At 35.7% G+C, this 26,615-nt stretch overlaps 2 protein-coding genes across 5 annotated transcripts; one reads left to right on the top strand and one right to left on the bottom strand.

The window, feature by feature from the left end:
* Nucleotides 1-965: 965 nt before the first annotated feature.
* nup58 (nucleoporin 58) lies at nucleotides 966-11,715 on the bottom strand. 4 transcript variants are annotated; one of them, XM_067434515.1, is made up of 14 exons: nucleotides 11,330-11,714; nucleotides 10,736-10,893; nucleotides 10,613-10,645; nucleotides 9,841-10,110; nucleotides 9,594-9,756; nucleotides 9,450-9,515; nucleotides 8,224-8,398; nucleotides 8,052-8,131; nucleotides 7,842-7,960; nucleotides 7,647-7,729; nucleotides 6,280-6,481; nucleotides 2,870-2,953; nucleotides 1,989-2,081; nucleotides 966-1,713 (listed from the first exon to the last, which is right to left on the bottom strand). In XM_067434515.1, exons 1-14 carry the CDS (start codon nucleotides 11,407-11,409, stop codon nucleotides 1,544-1,546), a joined length of 1,776 nt encoding a protein of 591 aa, XP_067290616.1. In that variant the 5' UTR covers nucleotides 11,410-11,714; the 3' UTR covers nucleotides 966-1,543. The 4 variants fall into 4 exon arrangements, with proteins under 4 accessions (XP_067290616.1, XP_067290618.1, XP_067290620.1 ...); XM_067434518.1 differs by lacking the exon at nucleotides 966-1,713 and adding an exon at nucleotides 1,727-1,891 and having other exon boundaries at nucleotides 11,330-11,715; XM_067434517.1 differs by lacking the exon at nucleotides 1,989-2,081 and having other exon boundaries at nucleotides 11,330-11,713.
* A 705-nt stretch (nucleotides 11,716-12,420) lies between these two features.
* mtmr6 (myotubularin related protein 6) lies at nucleotides 12,421-25,057 on the top strand. Its single transcript, XM_067435098.1, has 14 exons — nucleotides 12,421-12,634; nucleotides 14,146-14,265; nucleotides 18,132-18,294; nucleotides 18,538-18,695; nucleotides 20,232-20,360; nucleotides 20,730-20,864; nucleotides 20,951-21,083; nucleotides 21,176-21,285; nucleotides 22,535-22,660; nucleotides 22,736-22,785; nucleotides 22,866-23,066; nucleotides 23,144-23,278; nucleotides 23,365-23,491; nucleotides 24,352-25,057. The coding sequence occupies exons 1-14, from the start codon at nucleotides 12,611-12,613 to the stop codon at nucleotides 24,667-24,669; spliced, it is 1,929 nt and encodes a 642-aa protein (XP_067291199.1). The 5' UTR covers nucleotides 12,421-12,610; the 3' UTR covers nucleotides 24,670-25,057.
* The last annotated feature ends 1,558 nt before the right edge of the window (nucleotides 25,058-26,615 follow it).

The following is a 26,615-nucleotide window of genomic DNA, read 5'->3' as shown; positions in this document are numbered from 1 at the left end:
ATATATATATATATATATATATATATATATATATATATATGTATATATATATATATATATATGTATATATATGTATATATATATATATATATATATATATATATATATATATTTATATGTATATATATATGTATATATATATATATATATATATATATGTATATATATGTATATATATATATTATATATATATATGTATATATATATATTATATATATATATATATGTATATATATATATTATATATATATTATATATATATATATGTATATATATATATATGTATATATATATATATATATATATGTATATATATATATATATATATATATATATATGTATATATATATATATATTATATATATATATATTATATATGTATATATATATTATATATGTATATGTATATTATATATGTATATGTATATTATATATGTATATGTATATATATATATATATATATATAAAATGCCACTGATCAGGCATAATACAGTCAATAACACTTATTATCTCTATCACAGCACCTGTCAGTAGTTGGGATATAGGCAGCAAGTGAACATTTTGTCCTCAAAGTTGATTGGAAACTTTGAAGCTTGAGGATTTGACAGCCCCCAAGGGCTCTGGGGTGTTCCCGGTCTGCAGTGGTCAGTATTTAGAAGTGATCAAAAAAAGGAACAGTGGTGAACTTCATAGCCGTAGACCAGTCAGGATGCCCATGCTGAACCGTATCCACTGCCAAAAGTGAGCATCAAACTTGACCACGGAGCAAAGGAAAAAGGTGGACTGGTCTGAAAAAAATGTTTTCTTTTACATCATGTGGGTTGCCGGGTGCGTTGTTTAATTAATTGGGGAACACATGGCACAAGGATGCACTATGTACATACACACATATATATTCAGCAATTAATAAATGCATCTTTCTTACAAACTCCTGACGCATAAAAAAAACATGACTCAAAACAATATCATTGTCGCATCTTTTAATAACACAAACTTCTTTCGAGTCAAAAAATACTTGTTTGCACAAAGTCTGCTTAAGAATAGAAATATTTTTCACTATTTTGTAACAAAGAGACAAAAACAAAAATGGGGTATACAAACTTAACAGGTTCTTTTTCAGGTTGACATCTATTTGGTACATTTAATCAGGAAACCGATTACATAAGTCATCTTAATAGGATGGGTTGACAGTGACACATTTACAATCACAGCACATGTGGTTTAAAATAAAGCCACTGACACAGGTAAACTTAGTTCAAAAGTATCAATATCAAGAGCATCTATATCGAAATTCCTTCACAGGTGTTCTGTGCATCCGTTAGCTCTTATGCAATTCATGGGACAACAGTAAACAAAAGAGAACAGCACAGTCACAAGGGTAAAAGCGAGAGCCGAACAAAATCTCAAAAATCCTTAGATGGCATCCAACAGAGAAAATATGCATGTACAGACACACACATATATATATATAAAAATAAAGATCTGAGAGACACTTCATCTTTACCTCGTGACCTTTCCCTTTACCCCAAAACAACATGCTGTTTTATCTCTTGCCTCTCTTGTTTCCCGCTGGTGGTTTTTTGAGCTGTAGCAGTGGCCCACCGGTCCCAAATCCAGGAGTTTGTGTGTTGGAAACACCAAAGGTCAACCCAGCTGATGCATTGATGCCTGGGTTACTGAAGTTGAAGCCTGAAGTGTTCGATGTTCCAAACCCTGATAAAGAAATAGAGTTTAAAATTAGTGCGGTAAAAATTCTCAACTTTTGCTATAGACAAGCATTACTGGGCATTTAAGCAAGCCACATTACAGCTGTTAAATAAACCATGCACATTTTACATTTCACTCTTTGATATGCAGTGCTTGCCCATACACAGCATGATGTTGATGCATTCTGGGGGGTAAAGGGAAATTATATTTAAAGGGGAGCAGTTAGCATGGTTAGTGTTGATGAAAACGGAGAAGATGGAGGAGGGTGCTAACAAACACACCTGCGCTCAGGCTCCCTCCAGATGGCTTGCTAGAGGAAAACCCGAACGACAAACCTCCTGTTGCGCCCCCAAACCCAGGGCCGCTACCAAACGCTGCCGAGAGACAGAGGGAGGGGGCATTTAGGTGTCACGACTACATATACACCAGAGAGAACCTCGCAGTCATAGGGCAGGGGAATGGGGGCCAGGAATGAATGATGAGTTATATGTGAGAAAAAAAATTCATGAAGGAAAAACATGGTTAGGGAAATGTGAAAATTCCACATCTTTGAAGGAATTGTCCACTCAGTAACAAAAATCATTTTAAACCATTTTTGCAATACAACACTACGTCAGAGATCATGCTTGCAAAGATCCAAAAAGACTTGTGTCCAAATAACATATACTATTTTCTGAAGTCATTGACAGCCTTGTATGAAAAATACCAAAATTTAAGATAATATTTCCCTCCAGTGATATGTAGTTTAATTATTTAGTACAGTTTGGGAACTGGACAGACTATTTTAATAGAAAAGAATAAGCTCTAAAGAACGACTTGTTTATAATTCAGACTCATGCATTTCCTTAATGACCCAGTTACAGCCATTCTTGAGTAAACAGAAACACAAAGCTATCACAACTTCAGAAGATATTGCATGGACCATTTTTATATTGCTTTATGTAGTATTTTCTATCATATTTTGGAGCTTGTGAACAGCAATGTTCACTATGAACTGTCATTGTATGACAAAGTCCTGCATGAAAATTTTTCAAAATATATAAATAAACAATAAGGATTTTCATTTTGGGATGAATGATCCCATTAAGATTGAATAAGAGTGAAAGACTTGTGAAAAATGTAGAGACAGAAAGGGAGAGGAGAGGTATATTACAGGAAGTACCTCCGAGGCTTGATGAGCCCATGCTAGTGCCAATACCCGAGGAAAATGGAGTGCCAAAACTGGCCCCCAAGGGCGCCTGTGGTCCTGGGACAAAGAAAGAGAGCAGAGGAACTTACTCTCATGCACTCTATCAGATCCAAATGATCAATTAGCATACTCATAAAAAATTGATTACAGTCTTGTGAGAGAAGCACATGCTTTGAAAGCATCTTTTGGACACAGTCCTTAATGAAAGTGGCACAGTGTAGATTTTAATTAACACTCATCTAAATTACTGCTCATTAGGGACCAAATGCAAACTACAATATCAAAAAAAAAGGGTGCTACTGGTGGCAATTTCACTTTTTAATTTACTGTACTAATCTGCTTCTAGTTTTGCTTTTACTTACCTTGGAGCCACACTTGTGTTCTTATTGTAATAGATTGACTATAATATAACTTAATAACTTGGGACAAAAGTTATTTATTTCCTAAACTACATCTGCTGGGCCTGCTGTTACTTAATGCATGAAATGTGCTCCTGTCTCGTTTCCTTTTAGCTGGTTTAAATTTGATTCAATTTTTAATTTAGAGATGTGATAAATCAGCATCTCAAATGCAGTCTTTTTATCCAATTCATTGACAAATATCAATGATTTATCAGTCAAAAAGAAACAAAGACAAGGGCTTTTCTTTAAAAAACTGATTTATTGTCAATTCAAATTACATTAAACATGACAGACAGTTGAGGACAAACCGATTCCTAGTAGTAGCTATGGCATTAACACTGTTCAAAACGATTAAAGCCAACCTGTGCCAAAAATGCATTTTAAACAATGGTTAAGACTAAATGCTGTATCCAAAAGGCACACAATTTCATATGCATCAACAAGCATAATTAAAAAAAAAAAAAAAAATTATAAGTTAGATTATATAATTCACTATGATACTATTTGTAAACAACCAAAATAATAAGCCCCATATGTGTTCCATGGAATGGAAACGTATACAGAGGTTCAGACATGTCTATAAACAGACATCCTTTTTAAGAGCTAAGGTACCAACACACAAAAGCCACAACTTGCTAAAAGCGTTTTAAAAAAAACATGACATGCAGTAAGAGCATTTGTTTGTATAATATATTGGTGATTAAAAGCAAAAAGAAAGCCTGTAAGATCTGAGATTCGTAACAGCCTGTGGTGGACGTCTGATCTGATTCTCATCTTTCCCACAGAAAGCATGTTACTTTCCTCTTTAGTAAGAAACGTTGTAAGAAAAGGTATTACCAACTCCACTATTACTCAGACTTTCAAGTTATGACAGCCATGGTAGAGAAAGATAGATTTAAACATGAAATAGCAGCTTTGGACCATCAAAAGACTAAGATTCACAAAAACTGCAGTTCTGAATACTGAAGTTTGGCACAATCCTTCACCGTGGACCCTAAACAGTCCCATAAAGCAGCAAGTTCACTCAAACTGAAGGCTTGAACGTTGTAGCCCTTAAATAAAGTGAGAATATGAACAACAACTAGTGTATGTGTGTGATTTTTATCTTTATCAAACTTTACTGCAATGTCTTAGCCATTTGTGATAGGGCTGATTCTACAAGGAAATGCCAAAAATTATATCTCACAACTGGTGATGTGTGTATAACACTGTGCAACTAAAGAAGCCATGCCACTGGTTTAGCGCACTACATATTTACAGTTAATTTGATATGCAAAAGGACCCACAACAGCCTAGACTTCCTTAGGCACAAAGGCATAGTCCATTTCCAAAAAATACTGTATTACTGTAAAAAAAAAAATCTATATATTGTGAAAACGACAATGTGAATGAGGAACAGTCAGGTATTCAGTCAAATGATTTTGATTAATGATCACACTGATGAAGCCCTTTTGTCCACTTATTTCTAGTAAAATCACAAATCAAAAACGCCTGAAAGTTGATTAGTCTCTGAAGCATGAGAACCCAGAACAAATTGATTCTGTGCCATTGGAAGTGGAACAACCAACACTACCTCTCACACCTCCGACCTGCTATTATTGCCAGCAAGTCACCATGGAAACCACAAATGCAACCATGGTTACAGAAGAATGGAGGGTGTCACACCAAAGCAAAAAAACCTTCAATCAAGAACGAAAAAACACACAAAGTTTCATGTTCACCGAGCTGTCGAATGAAATACAGTAAATGACCTTAATGCGCCTCAGAATCAGTAGCTTGCACACTCCCTTCATACATATCTAAACATGCATATGCAAACCTGGAAATCCAGTTAATTCAAATCACCACAATGACGCAAAGAAAGCCAATGTACATATTTGGGAATAAAACAGTCTGAAATCATCTTTCCATCACTAAACCAAACAAGAACCTACTTGCTGTTCTGATAGATCAAGACGTAAAGATGCACATTTTCTGTATTTAAACTGACCGCAGACGAGATGTGGAGGCTCATGCAAAAAGATTTACTTCAAAACAATCAATTATGAACATTATTCAAGAATAGTTTTGTATGCAGCTATCAAAATGCATGTTAGCAGTAGGATGCCATCAACTGAGAAAAATATGGAAAGAACTAAAGGTGTTCTTGTCCTGAGGTATGACAATCCCTTCCCTGCATGACATGTTCTTTTTTAAAAGAATTGGCCAGCCTGTATCTGTATATAGCCATCTAAATTAACAACATATTGCTCAGAAAGCCTCAGCGGTTGTGTTGGCAGAAAAGTGTATGTTGGCACTTCAAAATATCAACTTTCACATCTTCCATGAAGGTTTAGTTGATTATTATAAAATTGTGAGTTACACGGAAAGAAGTGTGAAAGTGTTTAATCCGTGTGTAGCAGGTACGAGTCTACAAAGTGTTTGGCTACTTTGTGTAGTGTGGCTACATTAGTGCTGTTGGAATATCAGAGATGGAATCCTAAGTCATTCTGTGACACTCAAATAGAAAACCCATCCATCCAAAACACAAACGGACCACCACAAGATGGAAAAACCCCTTCTAAACCCATACTTGATTTGGAATGTACCCATATAATCATGGTTAAAACTTATGGGCTGTATCTAAATAGCATTTGATGCTCCTGCTTTACAGACAGGAAAAGAGATTAGAAAGAAAACGGAAGTGGGCAAGACAGTCAGCATCTAAAATCTCAACACACTAGATGGCACACGTAGTCACATGATGTATGTGAAAAGAACCCTGTTGCTCCATATCTCCAAGAGAGACAAAGTTTAAAAATATATTTAAAAAAAAATACAGACATGGCACTGACTGAATTTACGGTTTATTCTTGAATTATTTAGCTTTTTATCTGCCTTTCTCTGTCATTTCCCCCTTCCCTCGTTCTTTCTATTCCTCCCTCCCCTCGTCATTCTATCAGTCTAGAGGTCAAGATGTCTAGAACTTGAAGGCGGTCAGACCTGGAGCCGGCTGCTGCTGCTGAGTGAGAGTGGCAGCCATGGCAACGGCTGCTGCGTTGGGAACGCTGCCAAAGGGGGCGGGGCCTGTGGTGACGTGTGTAGAGCTCTGCCATTTCTTGCCTGCAACACGCCTCGACTCGAACACGTCAGAGGAGTCGTCAAGGAAGGCTCGTCTGTAGCCCAGGTACTGATGTTTGAGAGTCTACAGAGAACAAGAGAGGAGATTTTACAAACAGAATAATTCTACTTTAATCCTATTATGAAATCTAAATGTATTGATAAATTATTGTGCTTTGAATTATCAGTGCATGATTCTAAAGAATGTGTATAATATACACTACCGTTCAAAAGTTTGGGGGTCAAAGATGCTTTTAAAAAATAAAAATACCTTTTAGCATTAAATTGATTTAAAAAAAAAATCTAATTTATGATATAAAAATGTACATTTCAAGTAAATAATGTACTTCCCGTTCACAAAAGACTCCTCAAAAAAAAATGTATCACTAGCTACGTAGACACTTTTGTTTCAATCTGAAGAATCTAAACACTGCACAAACACACAGTTTCCCACTGTTCACATAGCATACAGTTCTCCTAAACTTCTTATTTTCTTTGTTTTAAAGAGGAGAATTGATATTTATCTATTACGGGTCCTAATTAGGAGACGTCGAGCACATGAAGCTTTGTGCCGTGCTGCTAATATTAATCAAAGAGTAAAAATGCCCATTACTGTGCCCAAAACAAAGCATCTGTGGATGAAAGTCCTAAAAAAGGACTAGTGGGACATTGTCCTGCTCCACTCTAGACAATGAGTGGAAGGAAAATTTTAGAAGGACACGACTTGTTCTTCATTCAACAACAACAGCCCGTTCCACAAGTCATACATTTCTACGCGACTGCAAATGTGCAGTTCTTTCCAATGTCGGTTTTCAAACCTATCAAGTGTTAACATGTCCTCTCGATCGGATTAGAAAAGGTTTAAACCACCCCTTACAAGCCAAAGGAAATGTAAGTTGGATTTGGCCATTTTATTCTAACTGTGTCCGATTACAAACAGAATTATTAGGGTCCATGTAAACGCAACTATTGTTTCCACACACACAAAAATATTTTCAACATTAATAAGAAATTAAGTTTTTGAGCACCAAATCAGCATATTAGAATGATTTCTAGATGATCATGTGATAAATGATACTTTGCCATCACAGAAAATGTAATATTTCACAAGATTAGTTTTTATTACAGTAAGAAACTCTTATTGATCTCAAACGTTTGAACAGAACTGTGTGTATATTTAAATATATACATTTAAATAATAATAATAATTTATATATATATATATATATATATATATATTGTTAACTTACCTTAACATTCTCATGAACTCCCTGCAACTGTGCAGCAAGTGCAACAAACGTCTGGTAGAGTCTCTGCATGGCCAAGGACAAATCTACATGATAGATGACATCATAAAGTCACTAGGATACAAGAGCTACGTTTCAATCATGTGAATCAGGGCAGTGTTTTATTTAGTTGACAAATAGCATAGCGTTGATTAAAACCTTGAGGGGTGATGTGGGAGCCACTGCTCTGGGTGGTCAGATGATTCTCGAGTTCTTCAATCTGCTGACGGTACTGCTGTAACTGCACCTCAAATTGCTCCACCAGAGCCCGGAAATAACTGGAGGGAGAGATGGACAGCACATTGGTGGAAAATTTATAGTAAGCAACTTTTACTGTCTTTAGTTGTAGAAGCAGTGTGCTTCACTCACTCAGAAGGTGCTGTGTTTTCATGTTGGAGTCCAGGAGGTGTCTTCTGGGTGCGAAGTGCGATATCAGCATTCTTCAATTCCTGGATGAAGAAAAAGATGGATTACAAGATTGAACAACGCTCAGCTGAGCTGCATTAGCTGTTTGTAATGGTCTGAAGGACATCTGACTAACCTGAGAAGTTTCCAACTTCAGTTTGTCTATGGAGAGCGAATTTCTCTGCAGCCCACTGGCAGAAACAGAGAGGAGCTGTCTGAGCGTCTTGATGTCCTCCTGTACTTTGAGAATGGCTTTAGAGGACATCCTGCTGATCTCTTCCTGGACTTGCTTCTGTTCCTTGACAAACTTCCTGTGGAACAACAGATATTAAAGCTAGCATGAAATGAAAGTTCTGATCACTATATTGAAAAAATGACATTGTAATATTTAGATTTACTGTGATATATATATTGCTTTATGAAAACAGTTCCACCATATGAATAGCCTTATTAGGAAAAGAATGAATCAATTTTGTTGGGAGTGAATCGGTAAGCAATAAGTTATTTTATGAGGACGCTAACTGGTAAGGGCCTTTTGACATCATTTTGTGTGTGCGTCCGTTTATTCACAAACAGACGAGACAGATAACAGAGAAAGAAAATGGTGTTCGCATTATGTCTGTGCCGCTCTGTGTGTGTGCACAGAAAACAAGGCAAAAGTTCTGAATTGAGCTATCTTGCAAATTATAAACTTTGACTCCATGATGGTTTATTTTGTTATTAAAGCTATACTATGTAATTCTTCCATCCACTAGAGGGAGCCTATTCAAAACAAAGGTGTAGTTTGATGACGCCAGGTTTGAGCAAAGAATCTTGGTACATGTGGTCTTCACCTCACAGCCGGTGGTGAAGACTCGCGTAGAAATAGTGTTCATGGATGCGATTATTAACGTTACTGCAGTATGAAGCAGAGCAGGACAGAGTGTTGTGGAGCTGAGTAAGGCTGCTAGAGTGAAAGTTATGCAACACACGGCTCGCAAGCAGCGGGACTTATTAAGAAGAGACAGTCGCTGGCACTATTTCCTCTTTTCCGGTCATGAGTGTGAGGTAATGCAACTCCTTTTATCATATCTGATACATTTGAGTGTGTTTAAAATGATGTTATGATGTTACTCTGTGCGTTTGATCAGCAGCTGCTTTGACACTTGTACACTGCTAAGAGTAAAGAGTTTCTGGCAAATAAACACGGAAACCGAGGGTAAGATATATAACGCAATTGACAGGCGACTCCCTCAGACGTCCCGGCATTAGATGTGCACAGATTAATCATTTAAAATAAACACTTCAATATTTAATTAAAAATAAGAATTGTTAAGTTTGATATCATGGTTACTTAAAGCACCCAAAAAGTGGTAAACTCACTGAAAGTAGTCTACATCTTGACAGATCGGACCAGGCAGGTTTTCATCTTTGAGGGCTTTACTGTCCCTGTAGAGATTAACAGCATTGTAAGAACAATAACAACATAAACTCTGAGTCAAAAAGTTATTATGGTATGGTTCTTACTCCGGTCTGGTGCTGGATAATTTGTCAGTATTCTTTTCAGAGGAAGTGCTGAAGTCTACTCCACCTAAGCCAAGACTGGGTGCAGGGGCAGAGGTGGTTGCAATAGAGGTAGAGACTAAACCACCCAGACTCAGAGTTCCACCTAATGTAGACTGTCCCAAACCTGAAACACACATTAAATAAGTAAGAGAGCAAAACCACTAGTTTAAACTGAATGTAACATGATCAAAGAGTGAAAATGACTGACCAGTCAAGGCAGGGTTGGAAAAGAGACTGGAACTAAAGGAAAAACCAGGGGCAGGTGCAGATGAAGTGGTGGTTGCTCCTCCCAAGTTAAGGGAGAAGCCAGTGGAGCTGGTTTGAGGGGCTGTGGAGGTGAGGACGGAGCCCAGGGTCAGGCCTGTGCCTGCGGGTGCAGCGGTGGTGGTGGTCAGTGAGAATGGTGCAGCAGAGGCCGCTGGCTTTCCGAAGCCCAGGCTGAACCCAGTGGATCCAGCAGTCGAGGTGGTAAGACTCCCTAAGGACAGGCAATAACAAAAAGTGGCTGTGAGTAAAGCATGACTGACAGACTCAACCAGGGGGCCACAGCAAATGTGGGCTTCAAAGCAAAAATGAAGATGATTTTTTTTTGCTTGTTTGTTTTTAACACACCAGCTTCTGTGGCTATTTTCATGGCAAGAAAAAAATATGGTAATATCATCAGGTTTTTACAATTTATTTTTGTAAAAAAAAAAATATATATATACTTGTTAAAAAAAATTTATATAGTTAACTATGTAAAAAGGTTTCCCACTAGGTTAAAACCAGCACAATCTAATGAAACATGCATCAATGATAAAAAGGTTTTAGAAATAGTGAGTAAAGGAATATATTTAGTTTGTTTCTTGTTTTAAATAACATTGTTGCGGACAGCATAAGTCAAAAAGGTTGAGATCCACTGGAAGATATAAGAAAGTGATGGAATAAAGTGACATTAATGATTAAATCTCTTTTGGCTATCTTCTTGAAGAACTGCTTACCTAAAGTAAGGCCAGTAGTGGATGCAGCAGCCCCTAAAAGTGGTAAAAAGATGGTGAATTAACCATGACAATAGTTTTTATAGTCAAACTAATCAGTGTTTTTGTCATAAGACAGACAGGAACCTGAGGCAGGTGTGTTAAAGGAGAATCCAGTTGTTGGTTTCTGTGCAAATAAACTAGACCCAAATCCCAGTGTGGAGGTGGTACTAGTGGCGGCCGGCGTAGAGGTCTGCGTGCCAAAACCTCCGAGTGTGAATCCACCTGTGCCTGCAGCAGGTGTGCTGGAAAAAGATACATCAGACATTACAAATATTTATATTACAAATATCACCAAATGATAGTACTATACATTATATTAGACACAAACAAGTAATACAGATTTACAATATATACATTTATATACAATCTATATATAACAAACATATTCTTAAATCTGCAGGACTTGAAAGGAAACCACAAAAGGAAACTCAAGAATGACTAGAGATGTCATACAGAATTTAATTAACGTTACAGAACTTTGTATTTGTTGGGGGCGTGAACTTTACTATCGGTTAAAACATTTAAACCATAAGTTGAGGGAACCATTTAGGACTTCTTTTGTGATGCTTGTGAAAACATTTCTAAAATGTGAGAACAGCAAATTTACCAGGCAATTAATTTTAATACTTTAAGCTGGCATTCTAGACATGCGTTTATGTTTATGATGCGTCATCATACCTGGTCGCAGCTCCAAATGAGAAGCCCCCGCCGGTGGCGGTGGACCCGAGGGTATTTGCGCCGAAGTTAAAGCTGGACATTCTGGAGTTAATTCCCAAAACTTCACAATCAAAATCAGGCGGGTCCGACCTCGTGGAGGCCCTAAACAACACACTACTTACGGCATACGCAGCATAATAAAAGCAACTGCCACAAAAATCTGAAGCGTATCGAGAAAATATAAATAAAAGACTCTAAACAAGGCGGCCAAGGTTTACTTTATTATATTTTTATATGACTATAAATTTCTAAGAATTGTAAACGTTGCTGCTCCGTGTTTCCGCGCAAAATCTCCTCTTCTTCTGTTTCCTTGGTTTTGCTTTAAAGTTCAAACACTATTTGTTGCGCCGTATTGCCACCTACTGGCGTGGAAAGTCCATGCAGGTGCATTTTATTGCAGTGATGATGTTTGTTCTGTCCAGCTTTAAACACATATTGTCACCATTTACTTCGTGAACCAATCTGTTTTTTGAACGAATTATTTAAATGAGCCTGTGCAATGATTAGGATTACCAACACAAATAGTACAACATGCAAAACACATATACCGATAATCTAATAAAAATAATGAAAACAATATCTGCATTGCTGCAGTTGGTGAGAGAAAAATATAATGTTAAATAATGGTTTCACAAACTAAAGAACCACTCCTAATGGATCGACAATGTGACCTGCAGAAAGGATAAATCAAATGGAGGAAATTCTAAATCGAATGCAAGGAATTTCAAACTGGGAACAAAGATGAAAAAAGTATTAAAAATGTAAAAATAAATTTGTAATAATAAAAATAATAAATTAATACATATATAAATAAGATTAGATAAACTAACTAAAATATTAAATAAACGAATGAGCGTTTAGAGAAACATAATACAAATTATATAATAATAAAAACCTATTAAATAAACAAACCAACAAATAAATAAACCTAACATTAGTGAAGTAAGTAGGTAGTAGAAAAATAAAACGCGAATACAAAATAATGTATGACTTTATGAAGAAGGTCGTAAAACTACATTTCCCAGAATGCAGCTGTCTGTTTTTCACACAGACACGCCCCAAGTAGGAAGTGCTGAGTAGAGCAGCAGAAACTGTTAGCTGCTAGTTGAAGAGGTGATGTTTTGAACGTGGCTTCAAACGTAGACGGATTTATTCTTCACTTGATCATCCGATGTGTGAACGCAGCTATTTGGGAAATTGTCATCCATTCCTTGTGCTGACCACACTAAAAACAGCGGCATCATGGAGCACATTCGCACACCAAAGGTAGAAATGACTAAATACAAGAATTCTGCCCTGGTATGGCAGAATCAGTCGTGATTTCAAAGTCACAAACACTTGTTAAATGTCACTGAATGTATGTATCTATATAAGGATCTAAACTATAACATGTTTTCACGGTAAATATGCCGCGTGACTCTCATCAGTGTTTGTGTTCATTTATATCTTCTGGCCTTATATGAGTCGAATGCACTTTAATCTGGCAGTGGCGATCCGTATGTGGATTTTCTTTGCCAATGTGGCCATTTTGACAGATTTGAAAAGCTGTGCAGAACTGGATTGTCCTGAAAGCTTTAGGCCTTGGATGCTGATTCTGGATTTTAATTTTGGAAATAAAAGAAATAGTTAATGGATCCCTGCCCCTTTTTCCTAACTGTGTTGTCTGTTGTCTTTTTGTTATGATAATGTATCACTTTAGTACTATATATATATATATATATATATATATATATATATATATATATATATATATATATATATACTAACGTATTACTAATATATATATATATATATATATATATATATATATATATATATATATATATATTAGTAACACGTTAGTTTAGGTAAAAATCTCAATATTAACTAGTTACTAATTAGAATGCATATTACTATGACTTTGGCGTATATATATATATACACACACGTGTGTTTTATTTATTGTGTGTGTGTGTGTGGGGGGGGGTGTCTATGTCTCTGTAAAGTTTTTATCTCACTCATGTAGAATATATCTTATTTTTGCATTTTATGCAAAGATTAAACTTTCTTTACATTTTATACAACTAGTAGAAAAAACAACTTTGTACATTTTTTACACACTGGTGTTTTTGTCAATTTCCTCTTAAAGTCTTACCCGCTGTTTGTTTTGCGATGTCTGCAGATTTTATTGCAATCACAGGAAGTGTGTTGCTTAGCTGCAGGCCAGTTGCTGGGAAACAGAGCCAGATCTAATTGTAATATACAGTAGTTTTAGATCATGTGAATGGATGTCTAATATATTGATGTCTGTGGTCAGTGTCTCAGATGGGTTTTTTATTTATTTTTTTATTTCTAAACTAACTGCCTAAGCTGACTAATAATGTTTCCTGTCTTACTGTATGTGAAAATCATATCAATATGATATACATTGTCAATAAGTGTGATGTTAATGTAATACAAGCTATTTAACTAGAGAGTCTGTTGCATTCATGGTTTATCAGCTTGAAAATGATGCGATATGTTTAGATAATTTTATTATACTTTAAGCTAAGAGCTGTCTTAGTTTAATAGATTTTACTATGTTTTAATCAATTCCACAGGTTTCCCCTAAAATTATAAATGCAGAAAATGTGAAAAACATCAGTGATTCTGCTCGGTCCTGCCATTTATTTTGGATTTTGCCCATATTGCTAATGATTTACAAGCTGGAAGATATATTTGGCTTGACTCTTTTACAGTTGATCTCAATTAATTAAAAAAGTAAAAAGAAATTGTGTAACTGGTGCTTTCTTCCACAGGTAGAACAGGTCAAGCTGCTGGACCGCTTTAGTAACAAGTCTGTGACAGGAACCCTGCATCTGACTGCCACACATCTGATCTTCGTGGAGAGTAATTCAGCCAGTGCCCAGGAGATATGGGTATGAACAGCCACCCTTAACCGTCTCTAAATGATCTGTCATGATGTGATAAAGAATTCCTGTGTGACCGGCAGTGTATAGCTTGGATATACAGTTCCACTCTTTCTGTTTATAGGATAATAGTGAATTAGATCATGGGAATGAGGTTACTAGTTCTTCACGTTGGCGGTAGGCATTGTTGCTGTGGAAGCCTGTCGGCTAAACTTGCCCTTAAGGCCGAGTGAATACGAGAGTGTAGGGGAGGCCAGGAGAGGACATGAATACCAATGACCCACATAGCTCAAGACATGATCTGCCAGAGTCCACTAATCTGTCCTTCTCCGTGTGTGTGTGTGTGTGTGTGTGTGTGTGTGTGTGTGTGTGTGTGTGTGTGTGTGTGTGTGTGTGTATATGTATCACAGATGAATAACCATATCTCACCATCTTCTCTGGACAGGAAGCAGGTTGCTAACACTGACAAACAGAGTTTATCATTATAATATACTTGAGAGGATATTGCTATGCTATTAGTTATCTATTTTTGCCTGAACGATTATAAAACTTTTGAAACAATCTGATAGACTTACCTTCAAGTCTTGGAGGAGGTTCTTTTGATTTAGGCCAGTAAGTAACCAACCACCCATAACTTATCAACACCCTATGCACCCAGAGTACCCTAGCAATTGCATAGCATCATATATATATTAGCATTTAAATATATATATATATATATATATATATATATATATATATATATATATATATATATATATATATATATATATATATATATATATATATATATATATATTAGTCAAACCAAAATTAAAAAATGTATTCACATTTCTCACATTATCACAGTTTATTCACTATAGTTTAGAAAATGCTAATAAAATATGGCAAGAACTCGGAGTTAAACTGTGTCAGAACAAATTCATCTTGATAATGTCAGATAACTTTGATGGAAAGGTATGTCATTTCCATGTTAAAGCTATGTTAAAGTTTATTTTTTTATTTTTTTATGGTCAGGTCAAAGTGTCTGAATAATTTTGGTCCTGAATTATTATCAATTTTATTAGTAGTCCACTGAATGAAGAATTTTTGGGTATAATATGTCACAGTTTACTTTATTTTGCTATCCTCACTTACATAACGTAATCTACATAAGTATATAGGATTATTACAGCTGTAAGTACATGCCAGTATTTTTTTTAAATATAATAAGTGCATTGTATCACATGATTTATTTAAATGTTAGTACGTATTAGTTAGAGCCACTTAATATAAAGTGGGACATTTCCCCCCCTCCAAAAAATCAATACTTTTATTCTGCAAGGGCACATGAAATTATGGAATCTTAATTCCGCCACAGAATTTAAAAATAAGGTTATTGCGACTTTCTCACAGTTCTGACTTTTTTTTTTTTTTTGCAGTTGCGAGTTATAAAGTCAGAATTGTGTGATTATAAACTCAGAATTGTGAGTTTTAAAGTCAGAATTGCGAGATATAAACTAAATTCGGACTTTTTTTCTCAGAATAGTGTGATAAACTTGCAATTGCGAGAAAAACATGATGAATTGTGAGTAAAAAGTCACAATTATCTTTTAAATTGCTTTATCCCGTGGCATAAACGAGCTTCCATATTAAATTGATCACAAGTGAAAATAAAATAAAAATCTTGTACAAAACAAAAATGTTCTAGGGTTTCCACAAAAATATTAAGCAGCACAACTTTTTGACATTAATAATAAATAATAAAGAAACGTTTCTTGAGCACCAAATCAGTACGTTAGAATGAATTCTGAAGAATCATGTGGCACTAAAGACTGGAGTATTAAGCTCTGCTTTGCCATCACAGGATTAAATAACCTTTAAAACAATTTTTATAAAAATTAATAAAATAGAAATAAGTTATTTTACCTTTTTAGTGTGTTTTTGATTGAATAATAAAGACTTTTTTCCCGTTTGTTTTTCCAGAAAACTACAGTGGAAAATAAAAATTTGATTAATTATACAATGCACAATTGGGCATATATTCAACATATTCAATATACTATCTATTGAGATCTGTTATACTAGCAGTTTTAGTATCCTTGATCTTATTTTAGTTTATGAGCAGATGAGAGCTGGTCTCAGGAGCACATTTTTGAGACTTTGTTCCAGCATTTTCTAAACTAGTTGACTGGATGGCGTAACAGATGTTCACATGACAGTCTGGAACCCAACTGAAATAAATTCTGCATCCTCACGTGCTGCTTCTTCGCTCTCAGCTCACATAAAACGTCTCTGTCTGCCTGTAGCACTGCCTTCTGTTCCTTATGCATTATGCATTACATAACACACTTCAGTGATCAATGACAACAGCACCCTGAGTCATGATGCAAATGTAAATGCAGATACATGCGCATTTTAATAACACCCCAGATTTTGACCTTCCGAAAGTGCTGTGTAGTTAGTTGAATATGGTAATCGCGTGTCTGTGTGTAGTGATTTCTCCTTGTTGTGGTCTTACACATTACATTCATCTTAAAGATAGAGGAACCGCAGAAGAGGAAATAAGAATAAAATGGAGATTTCAGCATTTAAAAAAGGGATCCAGACCAATCTGAGACTAGTTGATGTAGTAGATATAAATGCAGTATTTAGATAAATAGTAGTTCATTAACATGTACCCTGGTGTTTGACAACCACAAATACTTTCGGTAACACTTTCTTTTACAGTGCTTGTGTTACATGTAGTAACTATAGTAATAACTATAAATTATGCATAATTACATGCAACTAACCATAAACCAAACCTAATCCTAACCCTATAGTAAGTACACATAGTTACTTAAAGGTGCACTATATAATATTTTTGCAGTAAAATATCCAAAAATCTCCAGGCCAGTGTTATATATATTTTTTCAGTTAAGTTCTTACAAAATATTGAGAAAATTGTTATTTCAACCAAGGAGCCGGGACGTCTGAGGGAGCCGCCTGTCAATTGCGTCGTATCTGCGTTACCCTCAGTTTCCTGTTTTATTTTGCCAGAAACGCTTTGCTCTTTGTCCATGTGCAACAGTTGTCACAGCAGCCGCTGAGCAAACGCACAGAGTAAAGTTATGACATCATTTTTAAACACACTTAAATGTATCTGAAAATAAAAAACATTCTCCTAATTTATTTGAGGATTTGTTTTCAATCCTCAAATAAAGATTTGAACGGAAATTAATCAGCGTATTGATTCATGATTCAGATCGCCAGCGTCACGTGATTTCAGCAGTTTGGCAGTTTGACACGTGAACGAATCATGAATCAATCCGCTGATTCATAACCGTTTGAATCTTTATTTGAGGTTTGAAAACAAACGCGGAAGAGAAGACAATGCTGAATAAAGTCGAAGTTTTTGTTATTTTTTCACCAGAATGTATTTTCGATGCTTTAAGAGATTCTAACTAACTAACTGATGTCACACATGGACTACTTTGAATATGTTTTTATTCCCATTCTGGGCAGTATAGTTTGCATACACTCTCAGGCTAAATATAAAATATCTTCAACTGTGTTCCGATGATGAACAGAGGTCTTACGGGTGTGGAATGACATATGTTAATGACATAATTTTCATTTTTGGGTGAACTAACCCTTTAAGTATTATATTGTTAAATTACAATGTTATTATATTTTGAGCAGGCAATAATTGTATTTCGTAAATAAAATCCTGACAATGTCTTTTAAATACCTGTAAGTATTGTGGTATTCTGCCACGTTTCTCACTGACACACTCCCAACTCATAAACTCTGGGTTTAAAGAAAATCCTGAGCTTCCTACTTATATTTTATGAAATCGTGGTGGCGTTAATGTGCGTTTAACTGATTTGAACCTTGTGTGTTTGTGTGTTCAGATCCTGCATCATCACATCGCCTCTGTGGAGAAACTGTCCCTCACAACCAGTGGCTGCCCGCTCCTCATTCAGTGCCGGAATTTTCGCATTGTCCACTTTGTGATTCCTAGAGAGCGTGACTGCCATGACATCTACAGCTCTCTGCTCAGGCTACTGAGACCAGGTGGGTAAACTCACATGTCTGCCCTCATTAAAAATAAATAGACTACATAAGTTTCCTGAAAGTCACAGAGGAGACATTAAGTCTTGACCACCCTCTGTTCTGTGACTAGACAACAGATATTATGGTCATGCTTGAGGTCAGGGAGATCTGCGCATCATTACAAGCTCCAGATGGTTGCCTAAACAGTATAACTTTCATTTTCACTTTTTGTAAAGTTATTGATTCTTTTATTTTGTACTCCAGTGTCCTATGATGAGCTGTACGCATTCTCCTACAACCCAAAGCAGAATGACCAACAGAGAGAGGAGGGGTGGCAACTCATAGACCTCGCAGCTGAGTTTGAACGGATGGGTGTGCCATGTGACCAGTGGCAAATGACAGATGTTAACAGGGAGTACAAGGTTTGATGTGAGGGTTCATTTATGAAACAAGCTCAATGTCACTTTTTCTTTCTTTAAAAACAGCATTGTTGACTCTTAAGGAATATATCTAAGGAACTATACTTAGATCTCATGAGGCTGTCAAGCAACCAACAAGAAAGTGTAGTGTCCTTCAAGATTAGTATTAGTGTAATGTTTCTGATAAACAAACCCCAGGCCAAGTTAGTAGTGTTTTATTTGTGAATAAATCTGACATGATTTAGTTGCAAATATATTAACATATCATTTGAGTGAATGATTCAGTGATTCATTCATAGTACTTGAGAGACTTGATAAAATAAAATAAATTAAAACTAAACAAAAAATATAGCAAAACCCTAAAACAAATAAACTGACAAAAGCACAAACAAAATAACTTGAACGTAAACTGAAATTAAAATGAAAAATAAAATGTTAATAAATTATAATAGTATATAAATAAATATAAATGCTGGACATTTAAAAAATATTTTTTTTGATGTATTTTTTTAAATATATTTTTTAGCTATAACTAACATATAACATAACTAAATAAGCATGTAACGCTTTCCCCACCAGCATTTTTCCCCATCATTTTTGGTCATTTTCGTTTTCAATTTCATGGCCCCTATAATATTTTGTTGTATGAATATCTAAAAATGCATATGTGACCCTGGAACACAAAACCAACAATAGCCAACAATACATTGTATGGGGCAAAATTATTGATTTTTCTTTTATGCCAAAAATCATTAGGATATTTATGCTCAATGAAGATATTTTGTAAATTTCCTACCATAAATATATAAAAAAAACTTTAAAGGTGATTTTCTCAACATTTAAATTTTTTTGGGGACCCTCAGATTACAGATTTTCTGTAGTTCAATAGTTATATCTGTCCTATTCTAACAAACCATGCATACATCAATGGAAAGCTTATTTATTCAGCTTTCAGATGATGAAAATCTCAACAACAACAAAAAGATCCTTATGACTGATTTTGTGGTCCAGGGTCACATGTATCAAAAGAAAGAACAGACCCTCTACTTTTAAACAAAAAGAAAATCAGCTTTATTCTAGCTTCATGCTTTATTTAACACTTAAATGTGGGTAAGTTTCATAAAAAAAGCAACATTTTGAGCAAAAAGCTGAGAAAATCGTATTCTTGTCTAAGATTCAGAACGATGATCAAAACATAGATGGAGATCGAGTCCATCAACACTAAGCTTCGCCGTCCTATAGCTTGTCCTGGGTCGACATTTCACTCTTTCCCTTCTTTTTCGACATTTCTTCTTTTCCTGTGTTTTATTGTGGAGATACTTAACTCGTTCAGGAGATGCATAATAGCTCCCCCTACCTTACAACGGTGATAACATTAAGACTAAATCTCGTAAATGGCAGGGAAGCATTTTCTCATAAAAGAAGGGATAACGCGTCAATGGCAGAGAAAGATTTAAGCATAAGTCTTTAGATCAAGAGAAACACAAATTCAATGAAGTGTCCATAATTTTACTAATTGACTATAAATTCTGTTTTTAGGTGTGTAAGACATATCCAAGAGACTTATACGTACCGATTACGGCCAGTAAACCCATCATTGTCGGAAGCTCCAAGTTCAGAAGCAAAGGTCGTTTTCCTGTTCTTACATACTTCTACCAGGAGAAGAAGGTAAGAATGGTTTATTCTGTCTCTACTAATGAGAAAAGGAAGCCAGTGATTGATATGAAGAATGTTAGCCTTTTGTTAATCATTAGGATTGATGAAAATAGTCTCTGGTCACATTGTAATGACTGTTAGTTGCTTTTGATGTGTGTGTGGTGTTAGATAAGAGGAATAAAATGGTAAACAGGTAATGGCTTGTCAGCACACAGAGGCTGATTATGTTAAACAGTAGATTTACTGGCAAATCAGGGCTGTATGCCAGCGGCTTCTTCCCAGCATCTGCACAGGCCTTGTTAACTCTGTCGTTTCTATTTACTCTGCTTTTATATTGTACTGTGTAGTGAACATTTATATTTGTTTGTGTCATGTCTCCAGGCGGCAGTGTGTCGATGCAGTCAACCTCTCTCTGGCTTCAGCGCTCGCTGTTTGGAAGACGAGCACATGCTTCAGGCCATCAGCAGGGCCAATCACAACAGCCGATATATATACGTGATGGACACACGGCCTAAGGTAGAACGTCAAGGAGTTTTATTGTGTTCTTCTACCCAGTTCATTGACCATAACCAGTTCCTTAAGCACTATTTGTGTTTTCATAGTTAAATGCCTTGGCGAATCGTGCGGCAGGGAAAGGCTATGAGAATGAAGACAACTACTCTAATATCCGCTTCCAGTTTGTGGGCATTGAGAATATCCATGTGATGAGGGGAAGTTTGCAGAAGCTTCTGGAAGGTATGAGACGCTGAAGTGTGAGATTTTGCTCCATTCTCAATTTCATCTCATTTTGTGAATCGTCAACATCTCTATATTTTCATCCCTCAAAGTGGTTGGAACGCGCTCCCTATCAATGCCTGATTACCTGGTCGGACTGGAAAACAGCGGATGGTTGCGTCATATCAAAGCCATAATGGATGCAGCAATATTCCTTGCCAAGGTAAAACCTGTTGTATGTGGTATTATGCAGCTGATTGTTTAATATCCAGTAGGGCTGTCCCTGGAAGATTTTTCTAGTCGACTAGTAGTTGTTTGTTTAATCCATTAGTCAGCTAAACGCATGTTTATATTAATTCCATTACTTGGATATATACAAAAACATAATGGGCCTGTTTTGCGCTCACATAAGTGCTCACATAAAGCTTGCCACAAAGCACAGGCAAAAGTAATGATTTATGAATGTGTTGGGGAAAAAAATATCAAGGAGTCATTTGCATTTATTATTAATAAACTAGTGAAGGGATGTAACGATACCAAAATTCCAGTAGTCGGTACCAGTACCATACAAATGCTACGGTTCTCAGTACCAATTTTGGTACCACGGCAAAATGTTTTTTTATTTAAACATAAAAGTTTATTATTTATGATGATAATCATTTTAAGTAAATAATACATATAAACATTTAAAGGCTACATGCTGTTTAAAAGTATGCATTGTTTATAAAAAAAGATCAAGTGAAAAATGTTATGATATGTTTATTTCATTCTCAAATAAAATGGTAAATGCTCATGAACATGCAAGATTTATATTTAAATGGTATTTTGCATTTTAATATTCACAGACACTAGTATATATTCGGCAACAGTCTAGAGGCCTGTGCTTAGATACACACGGAAGTGACTGAAAGCGTCGCCACATTTAAAAAATGTAATTACCTACTTTTGTGCCGAGGTACCGCTGTAAAAGTTCCGCTGTTATCAGGAAAAAATGCAAATGATCGCACCTTCGTGTCATGGAGTAAGTGCGGTAATACTTTGGATTCCACACTCCGCACAGTCACTTGTATATGTGCCTAATAACAGCGCACATTTACCTAGGTTAATGTTAGAGCGAGCAGCCATGTAAATTTGCTGATACTTATGTATTTGAAATGATAAGCCATATTTAAGGTCGATGGATGGATGATAGGTAAACATTTGGAAGTCCTGTCTGACATACTGTAATAACCACAAGGACCCGCTGTTACGATCTGGCCCTCCACTCACTGCGTGATTTTTCCACTTCCTGTTTATTTTTATTTTTGTGACTAACCAACTAATACAATTTTGGTCGACTGAGCCTCTTCTTGTTGACTAACGTTTAGTAATTAGACTAATGGGTTTAGACTAATGGGAATAATCTATCTTTAGTAGTTTTCATTAACAACAACACTGGCATGAATTTCTCATATATATTTTTGTTATACCAGGCTGTGACTGTGGAGGGCGCTAGTGTCCTAGTGCACTGTTCTGACGGATGGGATCGGACGGCTCAGGTCTGCGCTCTAGGCTCTCTATTGATGGATCCGTACTATCGCACCATTAAAGGTTTCATGGTAGGAGCCTGTCGTGTGTTCAAGCTGATGCTGTCGTTTGTCTCTTTCCACCTCCTAATATATTTTCTATCTTAGGTACTTATTGAAAAAGACTGGATTTCCTTTGGACACAAGTTTGCAGACAGGTAAGCGTGATTCTCTGTTTGGTTCTTGACTCTAGTTGCTTGAAGAGCCTGAAATAACCTTGCCTTCTGTTTCCCTGCAGGTGCGATCAATTGTACACCGAGCCTAAAGAGGTGTCGCCCATATTCACGCAGTTCCTGGAGTGCGTGTGGCAGCTGACTGAACAGTTTCCTCAGGCTTTTGAGTTCAGTGAGTGGTTTCTCATTCAGATCCACGAACACATCCATTCCTGCCAGTTTGGCAACTTCCTGGGCAACAGTCAACGACAGAGAGAGGAGCTTCAGTGAGTAAAACCAACCTGAATTTGCTTCCTCCTTCCCACCATCTCAAAGCCCTTAATTCATTTGTATATCATTACAGGTTGAAGGAGAGGACATATTCATTATGGGCTCACCTGTTGAGTGAAAAGCAGCTCTACTTGAACCCCCTCTACAGCCTGAGCTTTGCAGAATCACACCCAGTTTTAGAACCATCCACCCAAGCCTACCACTTCAAGTACAAATGACTAACCACTTCTCTTTAAGACTCTTCCTTTATTTAGACACTGCAACGGTTTAATCAGTAACTGGTTTGATTTACAGGTTTTGGAGGAACATGTACCATCAGTATGACCGCTCCATGCACCCTCGGCAGTCAATTCTTAAACACGTCCTCACCTTGAAAGAAAGCAACCGAGAGCTTGAGGCCACAGTGCAAGCCCTGAAGATTGTAAGTTTACCTCAGGAATTTGGTTACCAGATAAAAATTAAGCCTTGAATGCTCACTTCCCATGAAAAATAATTAGTAATGGATTTGTGTGTTGCGATACCTCTGAGGTATCTGAAGACATTAGTCAGTACAAAATGAGGCTGGGAAGGAGTGAAATATTGTTTTTTGTCAGGCGATTAAAAAAAACTCACTGACCAATATAATGTTAATATAAATAATAAAAAATAATTAAATAATGGGAGAAAAAAAAAAAAAATATATATATATATATATATATATATATATATATATATATATATATATATAATGGATAATAATAAATTACAGTTATTAATTATAATTAATAATTGTCATTGTTATTATAAAATTTTATATAAATATATATTATATATTATTAAAATTAATAATATAAATAACAATGTTATTATTGTAAAAGTATTTTTTATTTTTTTATTATTATTATTACAGTAACAATAATAACAATAATTATACTAAATAAATAGTTAATAGTGTTGAACTGTTTATTTGTATTTAATTGTTTATTACAGCAATTATAATAATACAATTAGAATACATAATAATATTGTTTATTAATAATAATATTTAAAATGAATTATTAATGTTATTATTATAAAAGTAATAATAATAAAGTTGTTGTCTTTTTATTACAGCAACAATAATAACATAAGTTATATTATTTCCCAACTGCCATTAAATACCAAAGGAACAAAAATCATCAAAGCTGTTGTCTTGCACCTTTCATCGTTCTATCCTTATGGCATCCATTGGCAGCCCCTATTAGTTTCCTTCATTCATCTGAAATCACACATGCTCTCCTGTGTCTCTGTGTGTTTCCATAGAAGCTGCAGAAGTTTGGGGTGAGCACGTCTCCCCTGAAGCCAAAAACTCCCCCAACAGAGCGCAGTCTCCCTCCCCGACCTCAGTCCCTTATCCTGGGAGCTCCTCTTCTCAGTCGGAAGGAAGTACAGCAGGAGGAAGACGAGGAGTTTGGAGAGGAGGCTAGAGAGGATCTTCCGGCCAGTACCGGAGGAGAACGGACTGTAGAGGGCAGCAGTGCTACGGAGAATGGTTACGGAGAGCTGACAGGATCCTTCGGTTCCAAGAATGAGCCGGCCTTGGTCACCTTGGAGTTTGGAGTGGCCAGAATGACCTGCTAAGGACACTTGAGGACTGCTTGATTTTTTTGATTTTTGAGAATTAAGGAATTGAGCAGGATTAGAAAAAATACTATTTGTATATTGTGTAATGAGAAACATGAAGTATGTTTGCTGATGTGAGTGTGTGCGTGTGCGTGTGAGTGTGAGCGCCCGTGTGCGCATTTGTTTACTCTGCGTGATGGCACTGCACTCATGTACGATAGACAAAGAGATAAATGGAAGGAGGAATTCAGAGGTGGATCCCTTAATAAAGTCATTGTTATATCTGTCAATTTAAATGTTATCTGTCATCATCTACATTTTAAAAAAGCTTGTTTTTTTGTTTGCTCATTTTTTAAAGAATGTTAATAGCACTAAAAAGAAAAAAATTAAACGGAGAGCCGATGGAGTTGTGACTTTTTTTTTAATGTGTTCAGACTCAAAACATTCCACGTCACTCGTTGTTATCTTGAAGGGTGAAAAGATAGATGCTGTTCAGAATGAAGGATGACTACAGAGATGCCCTACACACAAGTGTTCCATGTGGTGTCTGGTCGATTGTGAGGGTGGGGGCGCAGGTTAGTTAGGAACTCAAAAGGTTAATGTGATGTCAAAGATCAGGTCAAAGGTCATATTTACTTATAGGTGATTATATGAGAATACAATAAATCATTATGGCTACTAATCTGAATGAATCTACAGCAATTTGTCATTGTCACATATAAAATAAGCAACAGCCGATATAAACTACCTCAAGTTTATATGGAAAAAAATGTATAGATGTGATTGTTTAATGCTTTTGAATGAAATCTTTAAAGTTTACCAAGGCTCCATTCATTTGATCAAATATACAGTAAAAAGGGTAATATTCTCAAACATTAACTGTTTATCATTTAAATATATTTTAAAAGCTGAATTTTCAGCATCGTTACTCCAGTATTCAGTGTCACATGATCCTTCAGAAATCATTCTAATATGATTTGAGGCTCAAGAAAAATTTCTTACTTTTAATGTTGAAAATGTTTAAGGTAAGATTAAAAAAGATAATTGTTCAAAAGGGATGCATTACATTGATCAAAAGTTATAGTAAAGACAATGTTTTACAAAAGATTTCTAACTAGATTTTCAAATGAATATTCTTTTATCATATTTGAATATTCTTAAATCTATTCATCAAAGAATTCTGGGGAAAATGTTATCAAAGTAAAACATTTTAAAATATATTCAAAAAGAAAAGTTCTTTAAATTGTAATATTTGACAATGTTCTATAAAAAACAAACAAATGCAGCCTTGGTAAACATAACTTCTTTCAAAACCACACACAAAATTATTCCAAACTTTTGACTGGTATTAGGCTATATAATAATAAAGAAATGAAGGCATATGGCATAAATGTCTATAGTGTTTAGGATAACGTGTTTTCAACATATGATTTCAGAGCTGCCAACTTTTCAAAAAAACTTAGAGTGAGATTTAGTCGTGCCAACCAAAATGTTGCCGTACAAAGCAGAAATTGCTAAAATAAATAATAATAATAGCGCTCTCTATTTATGCATCAGCATTTGAATGGGGTACTATTGTTTGTTTGTTTTTTGCATCTATATGGCGGTTTGTATATACATCCTATAGACACACACAATTTTAAAGCACTAGAGACAGTGACGTAACTTAGTAATGACGGGCCCAGTGAGGCCAGTGAGGGTATGACAAAAATGGTAACACTTTAGTTTAGGGTCCAATTCTATATTGCGATATTGGCTGTTTATTGCTACTTATAAATCAAATATTAAGGCCTTATTCTGTATAAGACCTACATTCCTTAATCATAATAAAGGCACGGTTTTATAATCACTGAGATTCCTAATGAGAGGTAGTTAGGGGGGTTCGGGGGCATGCACCCCCGAGAAAATTTTGATTTCTATGATCTACATATGTGCATTTTAATATGTTCTGAAGACCAAAAAAA

This window comes from Pseudorasbora parva, chromosome 24 (assembly GCF_024679245.1).
Source record: "Pseudorasbora parva isolate DD20220531a chromosome 24, ASM2467924v1, whole genome shotgun sequence".
NCBI lineage: Eukaryota > Metazoa > Chordata > Actinopteri > Cypriniformes > Gobionidae > Pseudorasbora > Pseudorasbora parva.
This window is presented reverse-complemented; position numbering and strand designations above follow the sequence as displayed.